General features: G+C 40.1%; 2 protein-coding genes across 2 annotated transcripts; one reads left to right on the top strand and one right to left on the bottom strand.

Moving 5' to 3' along the window:
• Window positions 1-3,013: 3,013 nt before the first annotated feature.
• LOC131253640 (MDIS1-interacting receptor like kinase 2-like) lies at window positions 3,014-7,697 on the bottom strand. Its single transcript, XM_058254727.1, has 3 exons — window positions 6,856-7,697; window positions 4,915-6,711; window positions 3,014-3,481 (listed from the first exon to the last, which is right to left on the bottom strand). The coding sequence occupies exons 1-3, from the start codon at window positions 7,643-7,645 to the stop codon at window positions 3,123-3,125; spliced, it is 2,946 nt and encodes a 981-aa protein (XP_058110710.1). The 5' UTR covers window positions 7,646-7,697; the 3' UTR covers window positions 3,014-3,122.
• A 9,758-nt stretch (window positions 7,698-17,455) lies between these two features.
• LOC131254375 (probable inactive ATP-dependent zinc metalloprotease FTSHI 4, chloroplastic) lies at window positions 17,456-18,034 on the top strand. The gene is made up of 3 exons (XM_058255364.1): window positions 17,456-17,647; window positions 17,739-17,797; window positions 17,909-18,034. Exons 1-3 carry the CDS (start codon window positions 17,456-17,458, stop codon window positions 17,991-17,993), a joined length of 336 nt encoding a protein of 111 aa, XP_058111347.1. The 3' UTR covers window positions 17,994-18,034.
• Window positions 18,035-18,728: the final 694 nt, after the last annotated feature.

Raw genomic sequence — 18,728 nt, 5'->3', positions numbered from 1 at the left:
CCATGGAGAATGGCCCCATCATGGAATGATCTTAAGCATCAAGGTGGGCCATTGGCCACATCAAGGGTCCAAAGTGATATCCATACCATTGATCGGTAGGCCTCAGTTGGCCCATCATAAGAACATAAAAATCTAGCCTATAGAAGCACCCACCATTGATCTTCTCGGTCCATTGGAACACCAATCTCCTTAAGCTTCACTTTGATGGTGGAAGATAAGAAGTGAATGGCTAGGATGGAGGATTTGGGATGGGAAAGTGGGCCACACACATGCACTCTCTCACATGGAAGAGAGCTTGGACGTGAGCTCTCTTGTTGCTTGGGATTGAGTTGAGAAATGAGAGAGAGAGAGAGAGAGAGAGAGAGAGAGAGAGAGAGAGAGAGAGAGATGGGATGTAAGGAGAGGAGTGATGGATGTGAGTGATGGGTGAGGTGATGGTGTACTTGACTAACATGGGTGTGTAAGAGAGAGGGTGAGAGAGAGTTGACTTGGTAGTTGCTTGGGGATGGGGTGAAATGTGATGTGTACTTGACACGATGTGATTGATTTGACATATTATAGAGATTCTCTTGGATTGTAAATGCGCAGCGTTTTCTTGAAATAAATGCCAGCTCACATCCCCTGCCAGGGTATCGAATCGGTGCGAGAGACGCGGCGTCGGAACCGAGGCGACGGTGCGGTCGCAATGGTACAAGTCTTGAATTAAACCGACTCAAATCTACAACATAAGACTTAGGGTCGATCGCAAACGCCGATTATACGTTACAGTTGCGGAATTCGACAGAAGGATCGCGGATTTGACTAACAAGACGGACTAGGATACGGGTCTTACGGTGCGGGTGCGGGTGCGAGTGTACTGTGAGTGTACTCGCGCGTGTGTGTGTATGGGTACTCGCAGAATCTGTATGTGTGGGAGTATACTCGCATTTGCGCTTTTTCATTTTAAACCAGAGAGATGCATCCCTTCCTGTTGGTCGCACCTGTTGGGTTTAAACCCATCGGACCTAACCTTTTATAAAGGGTGCTTATGCACCACTTGAAGTCTATATAAAGACTACCAATTCCAATTTTAAATATACAAAATTATCATCTCTCTTATAAAACTCTCTCGATACAATTTTAAGAATTTTATCGAGTTCATCGCTGAGTAACACTTTCGGATTAAATTGCAAGTGGTTCGAGCCTGCATACAGTGAGCATTGGGACCGGGTCATGGTCATTGTATCCTGGAGGTCGATTGCCAAAACTGATGCACTTGGGACGCTGTCCAAGGGGAGCAAATTCGATTTTAAGCCGAGTGACTCAGTCACGCCTCGACTCAATTCAATAAGTTCTTCTTTCTTAAAATTTATTTTCCTTTTTTGATTCTCGATTTTTAATAGTCTATTTAATTCAACCAAATATTCCAACATCCCATTCATTCTGGGCAGGCCTTAGAAGCACAAGAAGCAGAAGAAGAAGAAGAAGAAGAAGAAGAAGAAAGCAACATGTTTCTTCAGCTTCATTATCAATAGCAGGATTTTCAACATTTTGATGTCCCTTGCCGTCAGCAATATCTACAACAACGGTTTCTCTTCAGCAACTGCCTTATGGTGTTGGTAGGTATTAAGTAAAAGTCTTGAATCTTTGTTGAAGGTTGGAAGAAGTTGTCAGTGCAGTCCTAGCCTGAATTCACTACCTGTTGAACCCTGTGGGAGAAGCTCCCGCCTCTTGCACATTGGTCTTTGTATGCTTACTTCTTGGTCTATTGGTTCGGCTCCAAACTCTATGTTTCTATTGTGTTTGGATTGAGATTGGGATTTCTTTGTATATTCTGATGGTAAATGATCCCATATGTTGTATAGGTCACTTGAAAAGTCTTGGTCCTTGTCTGCACCTTGCTAGGTGGTTTGTTTTTTGTTTTTTTTTTTTTTTTAAAGAATAAAATCTTATTAATAAAATTTGCAAGTAGTGTGCTCCCACATTCTAAAAAAATGATAAATAAATAAATTTTTTTGAAAGATAACCGAACTTTATTAAAACTTGCACAAAGTGAAAAAGAGCAACCAAAAAGAAGAAACCTAAAAGAAGACTAGCAACCCTAAGAAGCATACATCTCCCAATCTGAAACAAGCCTATTAACTCTAGCAATAACTTACACACCAATCCATAGCTCAAGTGGTAGAATGAGTGAAGGTAACCCCGTTTCAACATTGAGGTCTTGGTATCAATTTCCAAGTGAGGTGTGGCTAACAGTGGGTTGTACTAATAATGGGGTGTGTATTAATAACAAAAAAAAAATAATAATAATAATAAAAATCTAGCAATAACTTCTAATGACTTTTTGACTTGTTACAGGAACAACAACCATTTTAAGAGCCCCAAATGACCCAAAAGATCGCCATTATAGTCAACCTCAATGCCAGTTTGCTTGCTTTCCCTGATCCTTTGTTGTGTCAAGCCCATAATAATTCCTTAACAGATGTTGTCATCACCCAACAAATATCGAAGGAGAACAAGAGGTGATCCCATACTTTAGTTGCAAATGGACAATGGATGAAAAGGTGATCGATCGCCGCCTCCTTTTCCATACACATCAAACAAATATAGGGAAGGATGAGGGCTCTCCTCTAGAAAAAAAAAATAATTATAAAAAATCATTTTATTGAAGGACTTCCAATCAAGGAGAAAGAAGATGGTTGCAAGTTGCAACAAGGCCAACGGAAGTTCTTTTTTCTTATTTTCTCTTTTGTTTAAAGAAGCGACTGTCTATGCCTACTTTCACAGAAAAATGAACCCATTCTTCTACTTTTGATGACACGTTAGTACACAACTGGTATCACGGAAAAGGATTACAATCCCCATAAGGTAAATTCTTGGGCATAAAAACCTTCAGTTAGAAGATAACCATCAAACAAGAAAATATTTTTATTCTTTCAACCTATTTTTATTACATTTGGATTTTTATCACCAATCCTAGAAATCTATGTTCTATATAAACATCAATTCCACTCGCTGAACTATGTACGCATCATAACAAGAAAAACACCTCCGTGATTGATTATTTTCATACGATGGACATGCATAGTAATAATGTTCTTGCCACTACACACCCATAGCCTCACTAATTTTCATACACCCAATTATACCTTGAGATTCATCAGTTGACGAAATGTAAGTGCATTGAATGACTCTAGAGAGAAAGAAGGCCCGCCAACAGATAGCTCCTGAGCCACATGGTGCATGGTTGGCCGAGAGTCTGGATCTAGCTGAATGCATGCAAGGGCCATGGACACTGTAAATATGACTTCCTGTGCAACCTCCACCATCGGATCGGAGAGACGTTGGTCCAACATATCCTTTAGCAGTATATCTTCTCTATTTGGTGATGACAAAGAGGAAATGAGCTCCCCAGGATGCCTTCCCATCATCACTTCAAGTGCCACAACACCAAAGCTATAGACGTCACATTTCTCAGTCACCCTCATTGTATATGCAAGCTCTACATGATAGAAGATTGTTCAATCAGATTCTTTCGTCTTTGCTAATCATTAATAGATAAACTCTATCCACATATCAAACTAACCTGGTTTCTTAATCTAGGTTTCATATCTTCTAGGCTTTTGTGCTTGCTAATACCAAGGCATCTCTACAAACTGAGCATGTGCCAAGTAAGGTGTTTGGTACATCTGGGAGGAACATAACATGGGCCAAACTTTCTGATGATCTGGCTAGGAAGTCAGGATCGTCCACTCATTAGGCATGCCACATACATACATTGAATGCATATTTTTGGCCTTTTATTAATTATTTTTTTCTCAAAATTGTCCATTGTTTTGATGCGGTGGCGGCCTGCCCGGTAACAAGACAAGCTTAATCATTGTCGGGTCATCTGGATGGTTGGGCCTATTTTAATGTATGCCTCAGATTTCCTAGACACGTGAGAAGTTGGCATGTGTGAACTAGAGATTTTAATGGTGTGTATAGGTAATGTTGTATTTAACATAATTACTTGTATCAATATTGCTCAATGTTGTATTTAACATAAGCCGAATCTCTCTCTCTCTCTAGGAAGTAAAGGAAACAACCCAAAAACGTGCTTAAGAATGTCTAAGGTTTAAGAGTGTACTAATGAGGTCCATAGTTCTAAGATCCAAACCATTGACATGGTGGGTCCCAATTTGGATGGCTCATGCATTGGCAATTCTCTAATTGGAAATCCTAACCATTTTAGTGGCCAACAGATAAATGATCAAGAAAGAAAAAAAGGTAATTGTGCACATTCAACAAAGAAAGACCATAGATTCAATGGCTAGGATTTTTCAATCAACTTCTTTTGTTGTGTGGGGCATTCATTGTGTGAGACATCACATGGACAGTCTGGATCTTAGAGCTGTGGAATCCTTATACAGCAGGGAAAGCCCAAGCTCATGCTCTGGGATCTCTTGGTAGAGTATTTCACGATCTCACATTCCCTGATGCACCATTTTCAGATTTACTAGCATGGGCTAGAAGACAAGAGCTTTTTCAATCATTTATTAACTACCCGTGACTCGTCTATCTAAACTTGGTATGCATGTAAATCAATCCAGACCATCTGGAAACATGACCCATGTTGTAGACAGAGAAGATCCCAAAAATGACACTTATGGAAGGATTCTATCCAACCAATTGGTGGCCAACAAATGTACAGTTAAAAATGGTCAATGACATAAATTTAATAGCTAATAAAATGTGGTGAAACTTTCTTAAGATTTTCAAATATGAATTTTCTCATATTCCAGTTGCCTTAGATTGCCCCATTTGATAATAGTGTGGTAACTAATGCACAAATTTTATAGTAAATAATTTCAACAAAAAATAGAAAATGTTAAGAAAAATAAAGACTAATTTATGATAAAACTATTCAGTGTTGAGAATATATTAGTGACTAACCTGGAGCGATGTATCCATAAGTGCCTGCAAGCGTATTCCAATTGGACGAATCAGGTATCAACAATCGTGCAGTGCCAAAATCAGAAACACTAGCCTCAAGTTCTGAATTCAGCAGAACGTTGTTGCTTGATAGGTCTCGATGGACAATTGGCAGGGTGCAATCATGGTGCATGTAAGATAAAGCATGGGCCACACCTTTAACAATCTTCACCCTTAGAGTCCAGTCCAATTGTGCAGCTCCTTCATCATTGCTTAGGATATTTGCCAAGCTTCCCCTTTCCATGTACTCATAGACGAGAAACGAGCATCGAGCATGGCAGCAAAAGCCATAAAGCTTCACTATGTTGCGATGTCGGATTTCGGTTAATGCTTGTATCTCATTTCTAAAACTTCTTTGATCAGATTGATCCCCTCCTTCGAGTGGGTGAAGTTTCTTCACAGCTACTACCTGACCCATTGGTAGATTTGCTTTGTAAACTTTTCCATACCCTCCAATTCCAATGCAGTATTTGTCGTCAAAACCCTCTGTCGCCTCCACGATGTCTTCGAACACAGCAATCCCATCATAATTCCATAATGAAAATGGATTTCCGCTGCTCCTCTCAAGAACCACTTTCTTTATATTTCTTCTTCTTTGGTAATAAATGGAAGAAATGCCAATGATTACAAATAAAAGAAACAAGGCCACTGAGACAGGAAGAATAATGAGGATCACAACTCTGTGACCTTTCATCGCATCACCATGATTGATTGAAGAGGCATTGCAAGGTCGCAAACCTTGCACTTCACCACATAAGCCCTTATTATATATGAATGCCTCTGCAGGAGCCTTCTGAAAGCTTTTGCTGTTGGGAAGAGGACCTTCCAAAGCATTGTATGAAAAATCAATGGATTGCAAGCTGAACATCCCTTCAAAAGAAGGTGGAATGGAGCCTAACAGCATGTTGTGGGAGAGGTTTAACTTTTCCAGCCGAATCAATTTCGTGAGTTGTGGTGATATTTGTCCATTGAGGGAGTTATGACTTAGATCTAGTAAGCCTTGTAGGTATACTAGGTTACCGATCTGAAAAGGAATGCTTCCATTTAAAACATTTTCGCTCAATTTCAGATATTGGAGTTTGAAGCAGTCACCTAATTGAGGTGGTATTGGACCACTTAGGTGATTCATTGACAAGTCGAGAACCTCCAAATTGGATAGTTTTCCAATCTCTTGGGGTATCTGACCAGAAAGCTGGTTTTCATTTAAAGTTAAGTTGAACAAAGAAGTCAGCCTCCCAAATTCCTTTGGAATCTTGTCTACCAGCTGGTTTGAAGAAAGACCAAGCACACGTAGCTGCATCAACTGCCCTATCTCAGGAGGAAGTCTACCGGTGATCATGTTCCCGGATAATTGTAGCTTTGTCAAATTTCGGCATTCTCCCCAATTTGGTGAGAGTTCACCAAACAACATGTTGTTGCTGACATCCATGAATGAGAGATGCGGGTATACACCAAAGGCTTCCGATACGTTTGCAGCAAGTCGGTTTCCATTAAGTCGCACTCTTATTAAGCTAGTGCAATTTCTGATGCTTTTTGGGATCTCACCAGTGAAATGGTTGCCAACCGCAGTGAAGAATTGAAGAGATCCGCCCTGGCATAACTGAGGTAAATAGCCAGAGATGCTGTTGCCATTCAAGTGGAGTTTAGAAAGATTTGTCATGTTTGTCATTTCTTGAGGCAAGGAACCAGATAATTGACAGTCAGCAAAGGACAACCTAGTAAGCTTGGTCAAGTTTCCTAAAGTAGAAGGGATATAACCTGTTAAAAGGTTAAAGGACATGTCAACAATCTCGAGATTAACCATATTTACTGCTTCGGGAGGAATAGAACCAGAAATTTGATTTTGAACGAGGCCGAGGACTGTCAGCTTTGTCAAGTTCCCTAAAGTGGAAGGGATAGAACCTGTTAGACTGTTATTGGACAGATCAAGATTGTCGAGATTCATTAAATTCCCAAATTGTGGAGGAATTGAACCAGAAATTTGATTGCTGTAGAGGGCCAATACATTAAGGTTTCTCAAATTACCCAAAGCAGGAGGGATGGGACCAGTCAGATTGTTTTGATACACAGTCAACAGAACCAGATCTTGCAGATTCCCCATCTGTGGTGGAATGGAGCCAGAGATTCGATTTTGGTCCAGGCGCAAGATGGAAAGCTTTGACAAGTTCCCTAAAGTGGAAGGGATAGAAGCATCTAGGTGGTTAATGGACAAGTCTAGTTCCTTCAAATTCACAAGATTCCCTATATCTAGGGGTATTGATCCACTTATACTATTTGCAGACAGATTGAGCGATGTGAGTTTATAAAGAGCGCCAATATGAGCTGGGATGGTACCAGTGAGAGTGTTGCCACTGAGATTGAGATGAACGAGGTTTGGAAATGAGGGGAAGCTCAAGTTGTCGAGCTTACCTTGCAAGCCTGCACTCGGTAGGCTTATCTCTGTTACACTTCCAAGGCTGTTACATGAGATCCCAGTCCATTTGCATCGAGATAGGGTGTTGGTGCTGGCATTAGTAGCAGGAAGTGACCATGAGTGGAGAGCTTGTGCTGGTGAGAGGCTGGCTTTCCATTTCAGGAGAGCCTCTGCTTCTGGCAGTCCTGCTGTTGCAGATGATATTGTTGCATGGGAAGAAGAAAGAAAGGGTAGGAAAAAGAGGAGAAAAGCGAGGGAGAGAGATTTATGTATGGCCATGGCTGTTGTTGCTTATGGTCTGTTACAAACTTATGATGGATATGGGTATTTATAGGAAAAGAGAGAATTATTCTGGTTTCTGATTTTCCATTTTCACATCAGTGCTGATGTCACATATCTTCCTAACGCTGATATATGGTTTCTATCAGTAAAACAGAGTGGGGAATGCCAGCGCTACACTGGGGAAGCGACCTACCTTAACTGAATGGGTGAACCTGTGATGTTTTTCTTATATTCACTCTGTCCATCCTTTTTTAAGATCCAAAATGCAAGTGGGCCACATCACAAGAAATGGGCCACACCACAAGAAGCAGTTGTGATTGAACAACCACCATCGAAAACTTCTTGTGGGCCACTGAAGTTTCGGATCAGTCTGATATTAGTGTTTCCCTTCATCTGCATGGGAATCAACTTACTAACGGTTTTGGTTTTAGATGGCATATAAACATAAGGCGGGTCTTTGGAAAGTTTCAACGTGGGCATTTCTATTCCTGCTGTTTTATGTGGTGTGGCTCCGAGACTACATCAATTTTAACATCACCTCCTAATCCCCTTCAATCCGGCCGGCCAAACAGGCCCATAAAGACAAGTTTCTTTTATTATTATTAATTTTATTTTATTTTGTTGGAGCCGGCAGATTTCAAAGAATGGGCCCATGACAGGATGGGTTTGGGTCCAACATGACGTTTTGATGCCATCCAACCTTGTTATTCTCGTGGGGCTGAAGGGAAAAGATAGAATCATCCTGATCTAAAACTTTTGTAGCCCAAATATGATTTCAACAGTGGGCATTCGATCTCCACTGTTTCTAGTGATGTGGCCCACTTGACTTCTAAGTCTGAATAAATTTTGAGAACATGTCTTAACATGGGCTACCTAAATGGATGGGCAGACTGGATATGATATAGACATATCAGAGCAGGCCTTATGGTGCTGAGGGTTACACAAGGATCATGTAACTCCTAGTCAGAGGCAAGTTGCGTTCCAGTGAAAAATTCGCCTAGATGTGTGTTTTAAGGAATACATTATAGGAAGCAATATGTTTTGAAAGCTTAGGCCGTGTTTGTTAATGCTTAATTTTTGCACTTAATGTGAATAGGAAATGTTTTGTGTTTAATGGTGTTTGTTAATGCGTTGTTAACATGGAAGAAGGAAAGCGTTAAATGGTTTTTCATTAAATTCTTTTTGTGATAGGAGTTTGGCTTAATGGTGAACGCGGAATGCGCTTCGTGATTTTTCATTAAATAAAAATTTTTGTTTCCAAAAGTACCCCTTTTTAAGTTACTACGACAATTTTTCTTTTAAATTGTTTGTGAAATACAAAATCAACCTTTAACTTATGAAACTTCTTTATGCCCCTCCATGATTCATGTGTTTGATCCACACCATCCATCAACTTTTTCAGATCATTCTAGGGCATGAGCAAAAATAAAATAGATCTATAACTTAAGTGGGCTACACCATAAAAACCAATGGAAATTGAATAAAACTTAAGTCGACCATTAAAAACCTTCCGACCATAAAAGTTTTGGATCAAGATCTTTGTTTTTTCCTTCATCGCTGTATGACCTAATCAACATATTGGATGTCAAATAAAGGTACAGTGGGCCTTAAGAGAATTTTAATGATGAATATTCAATCACTATTGTTTTCTGTGGTGTGGTCCACCTAAGATTTATATCCTTCTCAATTTTGGGATAAGGCCCTAAAATCATGTAAAAATGGATGAACGAAAAGGATGAAACACATACATCTTGATGGGCCCACAAAGCATGACCCTAGGTGGTAGGGGAGTAGATACGTGTTGTGGGAAGAGGAGCGCCTACGCTTCTTGAGCTCCGAGTCGAGATCAAAGTCACATGGGCCCACGATGATGTATTTATTATATCCACACTGTTCATCTAGTTTTTGAGATCATTTTAGAGCATTAGCCAAAAATGAATCATATCCAAAGCTCAAATGGAAGGGATAATGATTCTCACTTTTAAAACATTCGTAGGGCCCACCATAGTGTATACTTTCCATCCAATATGTTCATAAAGTCCCGCACTCTTGGATGACCAGGAAAAACAAATATTATATGGATTCAAAAGTTCCATGACCACCGTAAGGGTTTCAATGGTATACGTTCAAGTCCCCACTGCTTTTTGCAGCGTGGTAACACTTGATCTTTAGATCTGCCCTAATTTTTCGTTCAAAGCCTTAAGACGAGCTCTAAAATTGAATGGACAGCGTGGATACAGAATACGTACATTAAGGTAGACCCACAGAATTTGCTGAACGTCAATACACCAGTTACATAGGTGTGTGGTACACCGGCCAATCCACTTCCGTCCCAAGTAGAGGGGCGCGGATTTCCTGCGAAAGCCTTTCACAGGAAGTTCCTGCACTTGAAATTGAGGTCCACCGTGATGTTTTTCAGAAATCCACTTCGTCCATCCGTTTTGTGAGCTCATTTTAGGAGATGAAACCAAAATTGAACAGGATAAAAGACTCAAGTGTGCTGTACTAAAGGAAAAGGTGGTTAGGGAAATTTCTACTATTGAAACCTCCTTAGGTTCGACAATGATATTTAAATGCCATCCATACCTTTAATAATGTCATTTGTACTGGGATGAATTGAAAACACAAATAATACCATGATTCAAAACTTTTTTGGCCCCCCGAATATTTCAACTATATAAGTTTAATTGTCACTTTTTCGGCCCACTTGAGCATTGGATACGATTCATTTTTGGCCTCATATCTTAAAATGAACTCAAAAAACTGATGGACGGAGATGATTTCTCCAAAATGTGACAGTGGTGGGGCCCATAGAACCGGCCAGGGTAACTACCCAAATCAGTCCACAGGAGGAGTTTTATCCGAGGAAAGTAAAAGAGAAAATGACCACTGTAGACAAAACCTTTTACCCAGCGGTTTTTTATGAAGGAAGACAAACTTAAGTGACCAACTTAGGCTAGCACGTGCGGACAGCGACTTTGAAGACGAAACTACCCCTCCTTTTCACTGCGAAGGCGAGCGCTGACGCTCCTCCAACTGAGAGTTCTACGAACGGCTTAAAAGAGATCAAAGTTACATGGCCCACAGCTATGTATTTATTATATCCACAACGTTCATCCATATTTCGAGATCATTTCGGAGCATTATCAATCAAAATAAAATCATATCCAAAGATCAACTGGGCCACACCACACAGAGCAGCGAAAAATTGATTTTCATCGTTGAAACTTTTGTAGGGCCCACCATAACATTTATTTTCCATCCAATCTATTCATAAGGTCACAAAGACCTGGATGAAGAGGTAAAACAAATTTCATAATGATCCAAAACTTGTATGGCCCCTAAAAGGGTTTCAACGGTAGACGTTCAAGCAGAATGGTAATGGCGTATGGACAAGGATACGGATATAGCTACAGTTATAATCCGTAGCCATAACAGTAGCTCGGCAATCAATCGTGGATCCCATGATTCCACCCCCGATCCAATACAGGGGAAAAAAAAAAAGCCTGAAATATATGGCTACGGATTATAACCGTAGCTAAAACCGTATCCCTATGCACTTTCTTTTTTCTTTTCTTTTCTTTTCTTTTCTCTTTTTTTATTTTTATTTATTTATTATTATTTTTTTTTACATGGAGAATTTTATTCTACCTACATTTTTTTCTAACACATATTTATATAAATATGTAAATATAAGCATACAAAAAAAATTTCTCTTTTTTTCATTTCTTTCTTTATTCATATAACAAGAATATTTTCTAAACCAAAATTAGTTACTTGACGTACCATATATAATTTTAGGGTTGAAAGTTGGGCGGGCTCAACCCGACCAACCTGTGACCGACCCGACATTGGGTTGGGCTTGGTTAGAATTTATCGGGTTTGGTCTTCGGGTTGGGCCATACAAACAGCAACTCGATAAAACTTGAGTTGGGCTTGGGTTGATGCATGGAAATGACCATGAAATGAAGAAAAATGACGTGAAATGCATGGAAATGACCATGAAATGTATGGAAGTGACCATAAAATGACCATGAAATGCATGGAAATGACCATGAAATGAAATGGAATTGCCGGGATTGACCGTGAAATGCATGGAAATGACCGTGAAGTGAAAGGAAATGACCATGAAATGCATAGAAATGACCGTGAAATGCATGGAAATGACCATGAAATGAAACGGATTGTATCCTCAAATACATTAGGAAAATATAATGTAGCTATAATCTCATCGAACTCTTTCAAATGTAAATATGGACTTTCCGATTCAAGTCCATGGAATTTGGGAAGGAGTTGGATAACTCCTGGCTTGATGTCCATTTGTCCTGTGTTTTCAGGGAAAATCATGCATGAGGGCGTACTCACTCCCGCCGGTTGTAGATAATCTCGTAAAGTACGAGGCGGGGTGCTGATGCACTTCATTCTCATCTTGGGTATCCTCCACCCTGGGTGGAAGTAGAGGAGGTTGGTCTTCACCATAACTTCAATTAACTCGGGGATTTCGAGTGGTGTCTAGTCCCGCGATGGATAGTCAACCCCTCAACCAATCCTCCTTCCATCAGAGACGTCGAGTGTTGTCACGGGCCCACTTGGGCATGAAACACTCACCTCAATTAAATTCAAAACCTAATCCTAAGAAAGGGAAAGAAAATCTAGAAAAAAGAGAGAGTTGGAAAGAAATTACCAAATTGGAGTCCCTAAGTTAAAAACCCGCAAAATAAAACAAAAATAAGTTAGATTCTAAAAGAGAAGAACAATCCTTTAAAAGAAAGATAGAAGTGAACTAGCTTCTAAAAGAAGAGAGCCCTAAACTAGAAAGTAAATTAAAAAGAGAACTGAAAAATAGAAAGTAGAGAAGGAGCTTACCGAATTAGAAATTTCTATCTTAAGGGCCTACAAAATAGAAAGGTTAGTTTCTAAACTAAAATTCTACAATTAGAAGGTAACTAAAAATAAAAATAGAAAGTTAATTTCTAAAAATAAACTATTTCTTACAAATAATAAAATACTAGAATTAGAAAATTTTAAACCCTAACTTTAAAAGTGGAAAAAGTAGAGAAATTAGGAAGGAATTACCAATTTAGGGACTTATGTCAGGATCCTACAAAATATGGAAACAAGTTAGTTTCTAAAAATAAAATAAAATAAAAACCTTTAGCCTAAAGTTAGTAAAATCCTAATCCTAACCTAAAACTAATTAATTTCAGAAAAACATAACCGTCAACGGCGCCAAAAAGCTTGTTCACTCCCCAAGTGTAGGGTTGTGATGTAGTAATAAACTCGGTAAGACCGAGGTCGAATCCCAAAGGACTAATACCTGTACGTTATCCGAAACCAAGTAGAACTAGAACTAGACTAAGATGTGATCTAAAATCAATGAATTTGAGGAATAATTGTGGAATAATTATCTAAAACTTTAAATAATTCAGGAAAGGAAAACTAGGGATTCAGAGGATCCACTTGTAGAGTCTCATCTTCATCTAGTTGAAGAGTGTAACCATGAAAATCAACTGAACTTTCTTTGATATAGTTTTCAAGAGATGAAAGGTATATGAATTAGAATGGATTCCATCACCAAACCATGCCCGGGAGACAAAGTAAACAACAAAATTAAACTAATTACCAACCAATCAATCAATGTATGAAGGCAGGAAGGGTACTGTCATCCTACTATGCCCATGGAATAATGATGAACAACAGGGCTTCCTGACTTCATAAACATAAAAAGAGGAAAGAAATATTCAAAGCCATTGCAGACCCATTGTAATTTCAGTCACAATAGACCATTAAAGACTAAGAAAAACATTCCTTTAATAATCAACTAAAATCAAAATCAATTCATGAATATAAATTAAAAGCATGAAATAAAATTTCCCATCTCGCTACAAGCTTCACCTCTTAGCCCTAGCTAAGAGGGTTAGCCGACCATGATTAGGCTAACATCCTTAGGAGTCATAAGGAAAGAAAAAAAATAACAGCAAAGAATAAGGAAAGAAAAAGAAAATAAGGAAAGAATCCCCTTTCCTCTTCCTGTCTTCTCGTTCTCCAAGCTAAGCTCCCCTCCTTCCTTTTCTTTCACGTTCTCTTCTCCAGCCCTCCTTTCTTCTCTCTTTATATCCTTCAAAGGGCGGTGGAGAGGTCGATTTAGAGAACCGACGCTGCTGGAGTCGGTGAGGAAAACTTCGCAGCCAGCAACTATAAACCGCGTCGCAGAAACTGTTTACACAGCCACAGAAACAGCACCGACACTCCCACTTTCTTTGCTTTCTTTGCAAAGAAGCAACGTCCCTTGGGGAATATTTTAACGAGCTACACGATGGACGGTTTGGATCGTCCATCCGATCAAAGATAGTGGCCCACATGATTCCGGAACATCCGGAACTCACGGACGTGCGAAACAGGGGCCTGCGAACGCCTCTTACGCTGTTCTGATGGTGAGGACCACTACGATTTTGTTTTGAGAAATCTACTCCGTCCACCTGATTCCTCTCAGAATTTTGATTAGAAATGGATGCTTTTGGGTTGCTTTTGATGCGGTCCACCAGACTTTCTGCTCTGTCGTCCGTCTTGCGTTCGGATAAGTGAAATTAGATCCTCGCTGCTTCTTGAAAAGTTTCCACCTAGGTCTCGGTTAATGGACCTGTAGAGTTCTGATGGACGGTCCAGATCTCCCGTATGATGAATGCAAGTGGGCCACAAAACTTCCCAGTGGACAGCCTGCGTAACCATCTTGAAGAAGGAAGAAAGCTTCAGTCAGGGGTTGGTTTGACCGAAGCTCTGTTACCGTGCACGGCTAGTGCAATAGTGCACGATGTACACTCAACACAGGTGGGGTCTACGGTGATGATTCCGAGAAATCTACTCCGACCATCTGTTGTGTCACCTCATAAAATGGGGTGAGACCAACTTTGAAGCGTATCCAGATCTCAGGTGGACCCCAAATCACACATTCATGGGCTGATCTGACCATTGGACCACTTCCATGACGATCCAACTACTGAAATTTGACGTGTACGGTTTATTTAGGGTCTGTAGGCCATATATGAAGTTTTGAACTGAACGGATGGTGGGAACCCTGTGATCTTGCATTCTGGTTGACTTTCAGGCCGCTTGAGCTTTAGTTTCTCGATTTTCGCGGATCCCTGGCGTGTAATTCCGTCGATCTTGGTCTCCTAGGGTCCGTCGCTTGCCTTGGTGACTTGATGTTAATTCCATGCTTTTAGCATCCCGATCCAATCCCAACTCGCAATTCCACCTTACAATGTAAACATGATTAAAATGGGCTATTAAATGGTACCATGTTCATAAATTTAGGCAACAACTGGGTCCGATATTCAATATTTGACCCTCAACACTCGGATCCCCGGGCGGTGCCGTACCCTTTCTTTATGTTGGGTTTAAAACCCCACTTTCATCTAACGTGTGGTCGCCACCGTGGAAACAGAAATAAAAACTCGAAAGAGAGAGAATTGTTTCTTTGAACTTTTGAACGAATAAAACCGACATAATGATGAGTTGTATAACACATGAAACAATAGAACGGGGTGGATTTATCACAGACATCTCTGTGGGCTCATCACAAGGCACAGAGATAGTCACGGGCAATCTACTTCCGTTGCATACACATGACATGTTGAAAGTTGTCAGCTGGGTGGAGGATATAACTTACTGTCAAACCGTTTGGATGTGGGCATATAACTGCAAGGCACACGTTGAAAACATCTATGATGATCCAAAGCAGGCATCCTTTGGCAGATGAATTGCTCACGATCAATTTTTTCTATCTCAACTGGGGCCAATTTTAGCTTAATGGGAGCCATTGTTGATTTTTGTCTTTTCAATGTTTACTTTTTTTCCTTTTTTAAACAGAAAGGTGGGAGTGTTGGGTTTAAAACCCCACTTTCGTCTAAAGTGTAGCTGCGGCCACCATAAAACAGAAAATAAAAACTAAAAGAAAAAGAGAAAGAGAACTGCTTTAAACTTTTTGAATGAATAAAACCGATTACAATGATGCCTTTTTATAGGCTTTCTCCTTATGTGAAATGACTAAAATATCCCTGTCTAGATGGTTCCTAGGGGTAGCTAAACATAGACAAAATCCAAGAAAAAAATATATTGCTATCTTAACACAGCTAGCACACTAAACATGGAAAAAAAATCTAAATGCACAACTAGCATACATGGTTTTTACACGGTTTTGGATTTACAAGAATCCACCACCGTTTCCAACACATGCAACCACAAGAAAAGCAGGCTAGCCTGATATTTAGTCAAGAAAGTCTTCACAGCTAGGCCCACCATCAACAAAGAAAAATAAAAGTTTCTCATAGAAAATTTAAATAAATAATTCACAAACCAATACTTGAAGACGATTTCCAACAAATTTGGAGATGTGAATGAAGAACTCACTATCTCCGAAAATAAATCTTCTCTTGAAAACAGACAAGAGGCTTGAATCCGGGGCTATACAGAGAGCATAGCTCTTTTTCCTCACAAAACCCTCTTTTGCTCTTCATTCCTCCTTGAAGAGCAAAAGAAAAACTCCAAATAGTCTCTTGTTATAGGAAAAAAAAAAAAAAAAAACTCATAAACAAAATAGCTAGGCAAAATATCATAATCCCCTCACTCGAGCTCACACATGGGACACCGGAGATGATGTGTTCTGGATCGAAAGTACGCTACCCAGAATGCCTGGGAGACGGCCATTGCACTGACCCCCACCACCAAGATCCTGGTCCCCTACATCTTGATTGCTGTGATGCTCCCCGTGTATTTTGGTTGTCGTACTCGGACATGATCAAAGCTGAGAGTGGATAGTCACTTCCAATGCCAAATCCAAGCCAGAATCGGAAAAAGCACAGCCAAGCTATCATAGTCTTGGAAGCAGACCTCATCGAGAATCCAGATGCAACTGCACATCCAACCATAGTAACGAGAATGATACTGTAAACCTTCTTCCTCCCAAGCTCATCTCCAACCCACCCAAAAAGTAGTTGGCTCGCAAGTGTCACGCACAGCACCATGCCTGTGACTGCATTGTCCCCTGGATTTTCTATCTTTGGATTGCAATAGTAGAGGCAAGCCATCAGCCAAGAAGTACACATTTAAGAAAGAAAAAATAGTGATAGTTCCAACTCAATAGAAAACTGGCCAAATATCAATGACTAGGATCTAGCAATCTTGGTTTTTTTTTTTTGGGTTGCATCATTTTTTTTTGAGTGCATCACATCAACAATTTGAACCACTGAACCATGTAGTTTGGCATGCTCAAAACTTGTGGCAGTGACAGATGTTGATAAGCCTTCATACTTCTTTGTCATTTCACGTCTGCTTATTGATAGCATGTGGGCTTTTCTCTAGATTGGTCATAACATGTTCTAGTAGAGGAACCTAGTTCAAATGATGCTGGTTCTTCAATTCTCATTTTTGGTCCCTTAGTTATTGGACCTTATCATAAAAGCTACCTTCTCCTATGGTCCATCTGCTTTGTATTTTTTCCGGTTAGAGGAGGAAAAGGAGATCCTTCTACTAGAAATTGCAGATAGTTGCCGCGGATTTCACTGGAGCAGAGCTGCAAAATATATTTTAGTTACTTCCTAATGAATTGTTTCTATTTTCTCATCAGGAGATTTTTTTTTCCCATTAGGAGATTTTTTTTAAACCATCTTGCAACTGATTGGTAGGAATGAACCTGGAATTTTAACTGCTAGAAAGGATTTAGACTACATTGGATGAGAAGAACTGTTGGAAGCCTTGAAGAGGGTAGGTGTTTTGTTTTGTTTTTTTCCCACTTACATGGATAATTATATGTGTTTCACTAATTCAACTGTGTACACATGTTCTCAATCTACCCACTTGCAGCAAAAGGGTACGTTTGAAACCAGTCAAGAAGATAGTACTGAAATTCTGGAGGAGTTAAAGCTGAGGTTGGCATACAGGGAAGCAGCTGTGGCTGTTCTTGCATGCTACAATCCAAATCCTCACCGTCCTTGCACTGAGGTCAATGATCGAATGATTTCTTCATCAGTCGATAATTTGTTTCAAGATCAGAGGCTTATTTGTGTTAAACCACATCTGGAATTTGTTGCAGACTAATATTCGTTCCATTCGCAGCAAGCCAAATATGCGTTATGCTGAAACTCCTGGAAGGTTTTTTTCGAGGAAGTCAGATTATGTTGAATCTATAGTCCGGGCATGTGCCCATAAGTCTTAAATCTCTGTTTCCTTTAATTACTTTTTTTTTGTCCTTGTGCCAAACAGTTCACCGTTCGGATGCATAAGCCAATCAAATTATCATTGTGAGGAAATAGCCCTCAAATTGCAGTTGGGTTTCTTTCTAATCTGACTTTAAGGTAACAAGTTGCAATTTGGCAATCAGACCCTCAATGTGAATAGCTGCAATTTGATTCGATGGCACACACCCAAATCGCCCCACCATGAAGATCACCTGGCCCCAAAATCAGGCCAAGCCGCTCATCAGATGTACCAGACCGTTGGAATCAACGGACAACGGTCAATGTAACTCTACATCCAGGTGTGGCCCACCTGGTGAGTAGATCAACCTGATTTTTTTTGGGTATATTCATCATAGCTGGTTTACAATTTTCTTAACTTGAATATCCTACAGAAGTGGCATGCCAGGGGGAAAGATAGTACAAAACCACAATGTTTTGAATTACAATTTGGTGTTTGGTGGTCTTTATGAATTGAATTACAAATTGAGTGAGTGCCAGCTTATTTTAGGGATGAACCCAAAAATAAAATAGATCCAAACCTTGAGTGGACCACGCCACAGGAAACAATAGGGAGACTAGTGTCCACCCTTGAAACCTTCCTAGGGCCCACAAAATGGACGGACAGCTACATTGTGGTAGGCCCATAGAGCTTTGACACCAGCTAGCTGGCTGGTGTTTGGGTCACTAGCCAAACAGCCTCCACTTACAACACCCACAGGTGGGACAATGCTATTAAGGGTGTTAATAGTCCAAAATCCCCCACCACCTCACCCATCCAAACCGTGCATCGATTGCTCCTAAATCAATTCATGTGAGCCCGTAAAATGGGGTTGATCCAGTCAGGT

Source organism: Magnolia sinica, chromosome 8, assembly GCF_029962835.1.
Source record: "Magnolia sinica isolate HGM2019 chromosome 8, MsV1, whole genome shotgun sequence".
In the NCBI taxonomy this organism is placed as follows: domain Eukaryota; kingdom Viridiplantae; phylum Streptophyta; class Magnoliopsida; order Magnoliales; family Magnoliaceae; genus Magnolia; species Magnolia sinica.
This window is presented reverse-complemented; position numbering and strand designations above follow the sequence as displayed.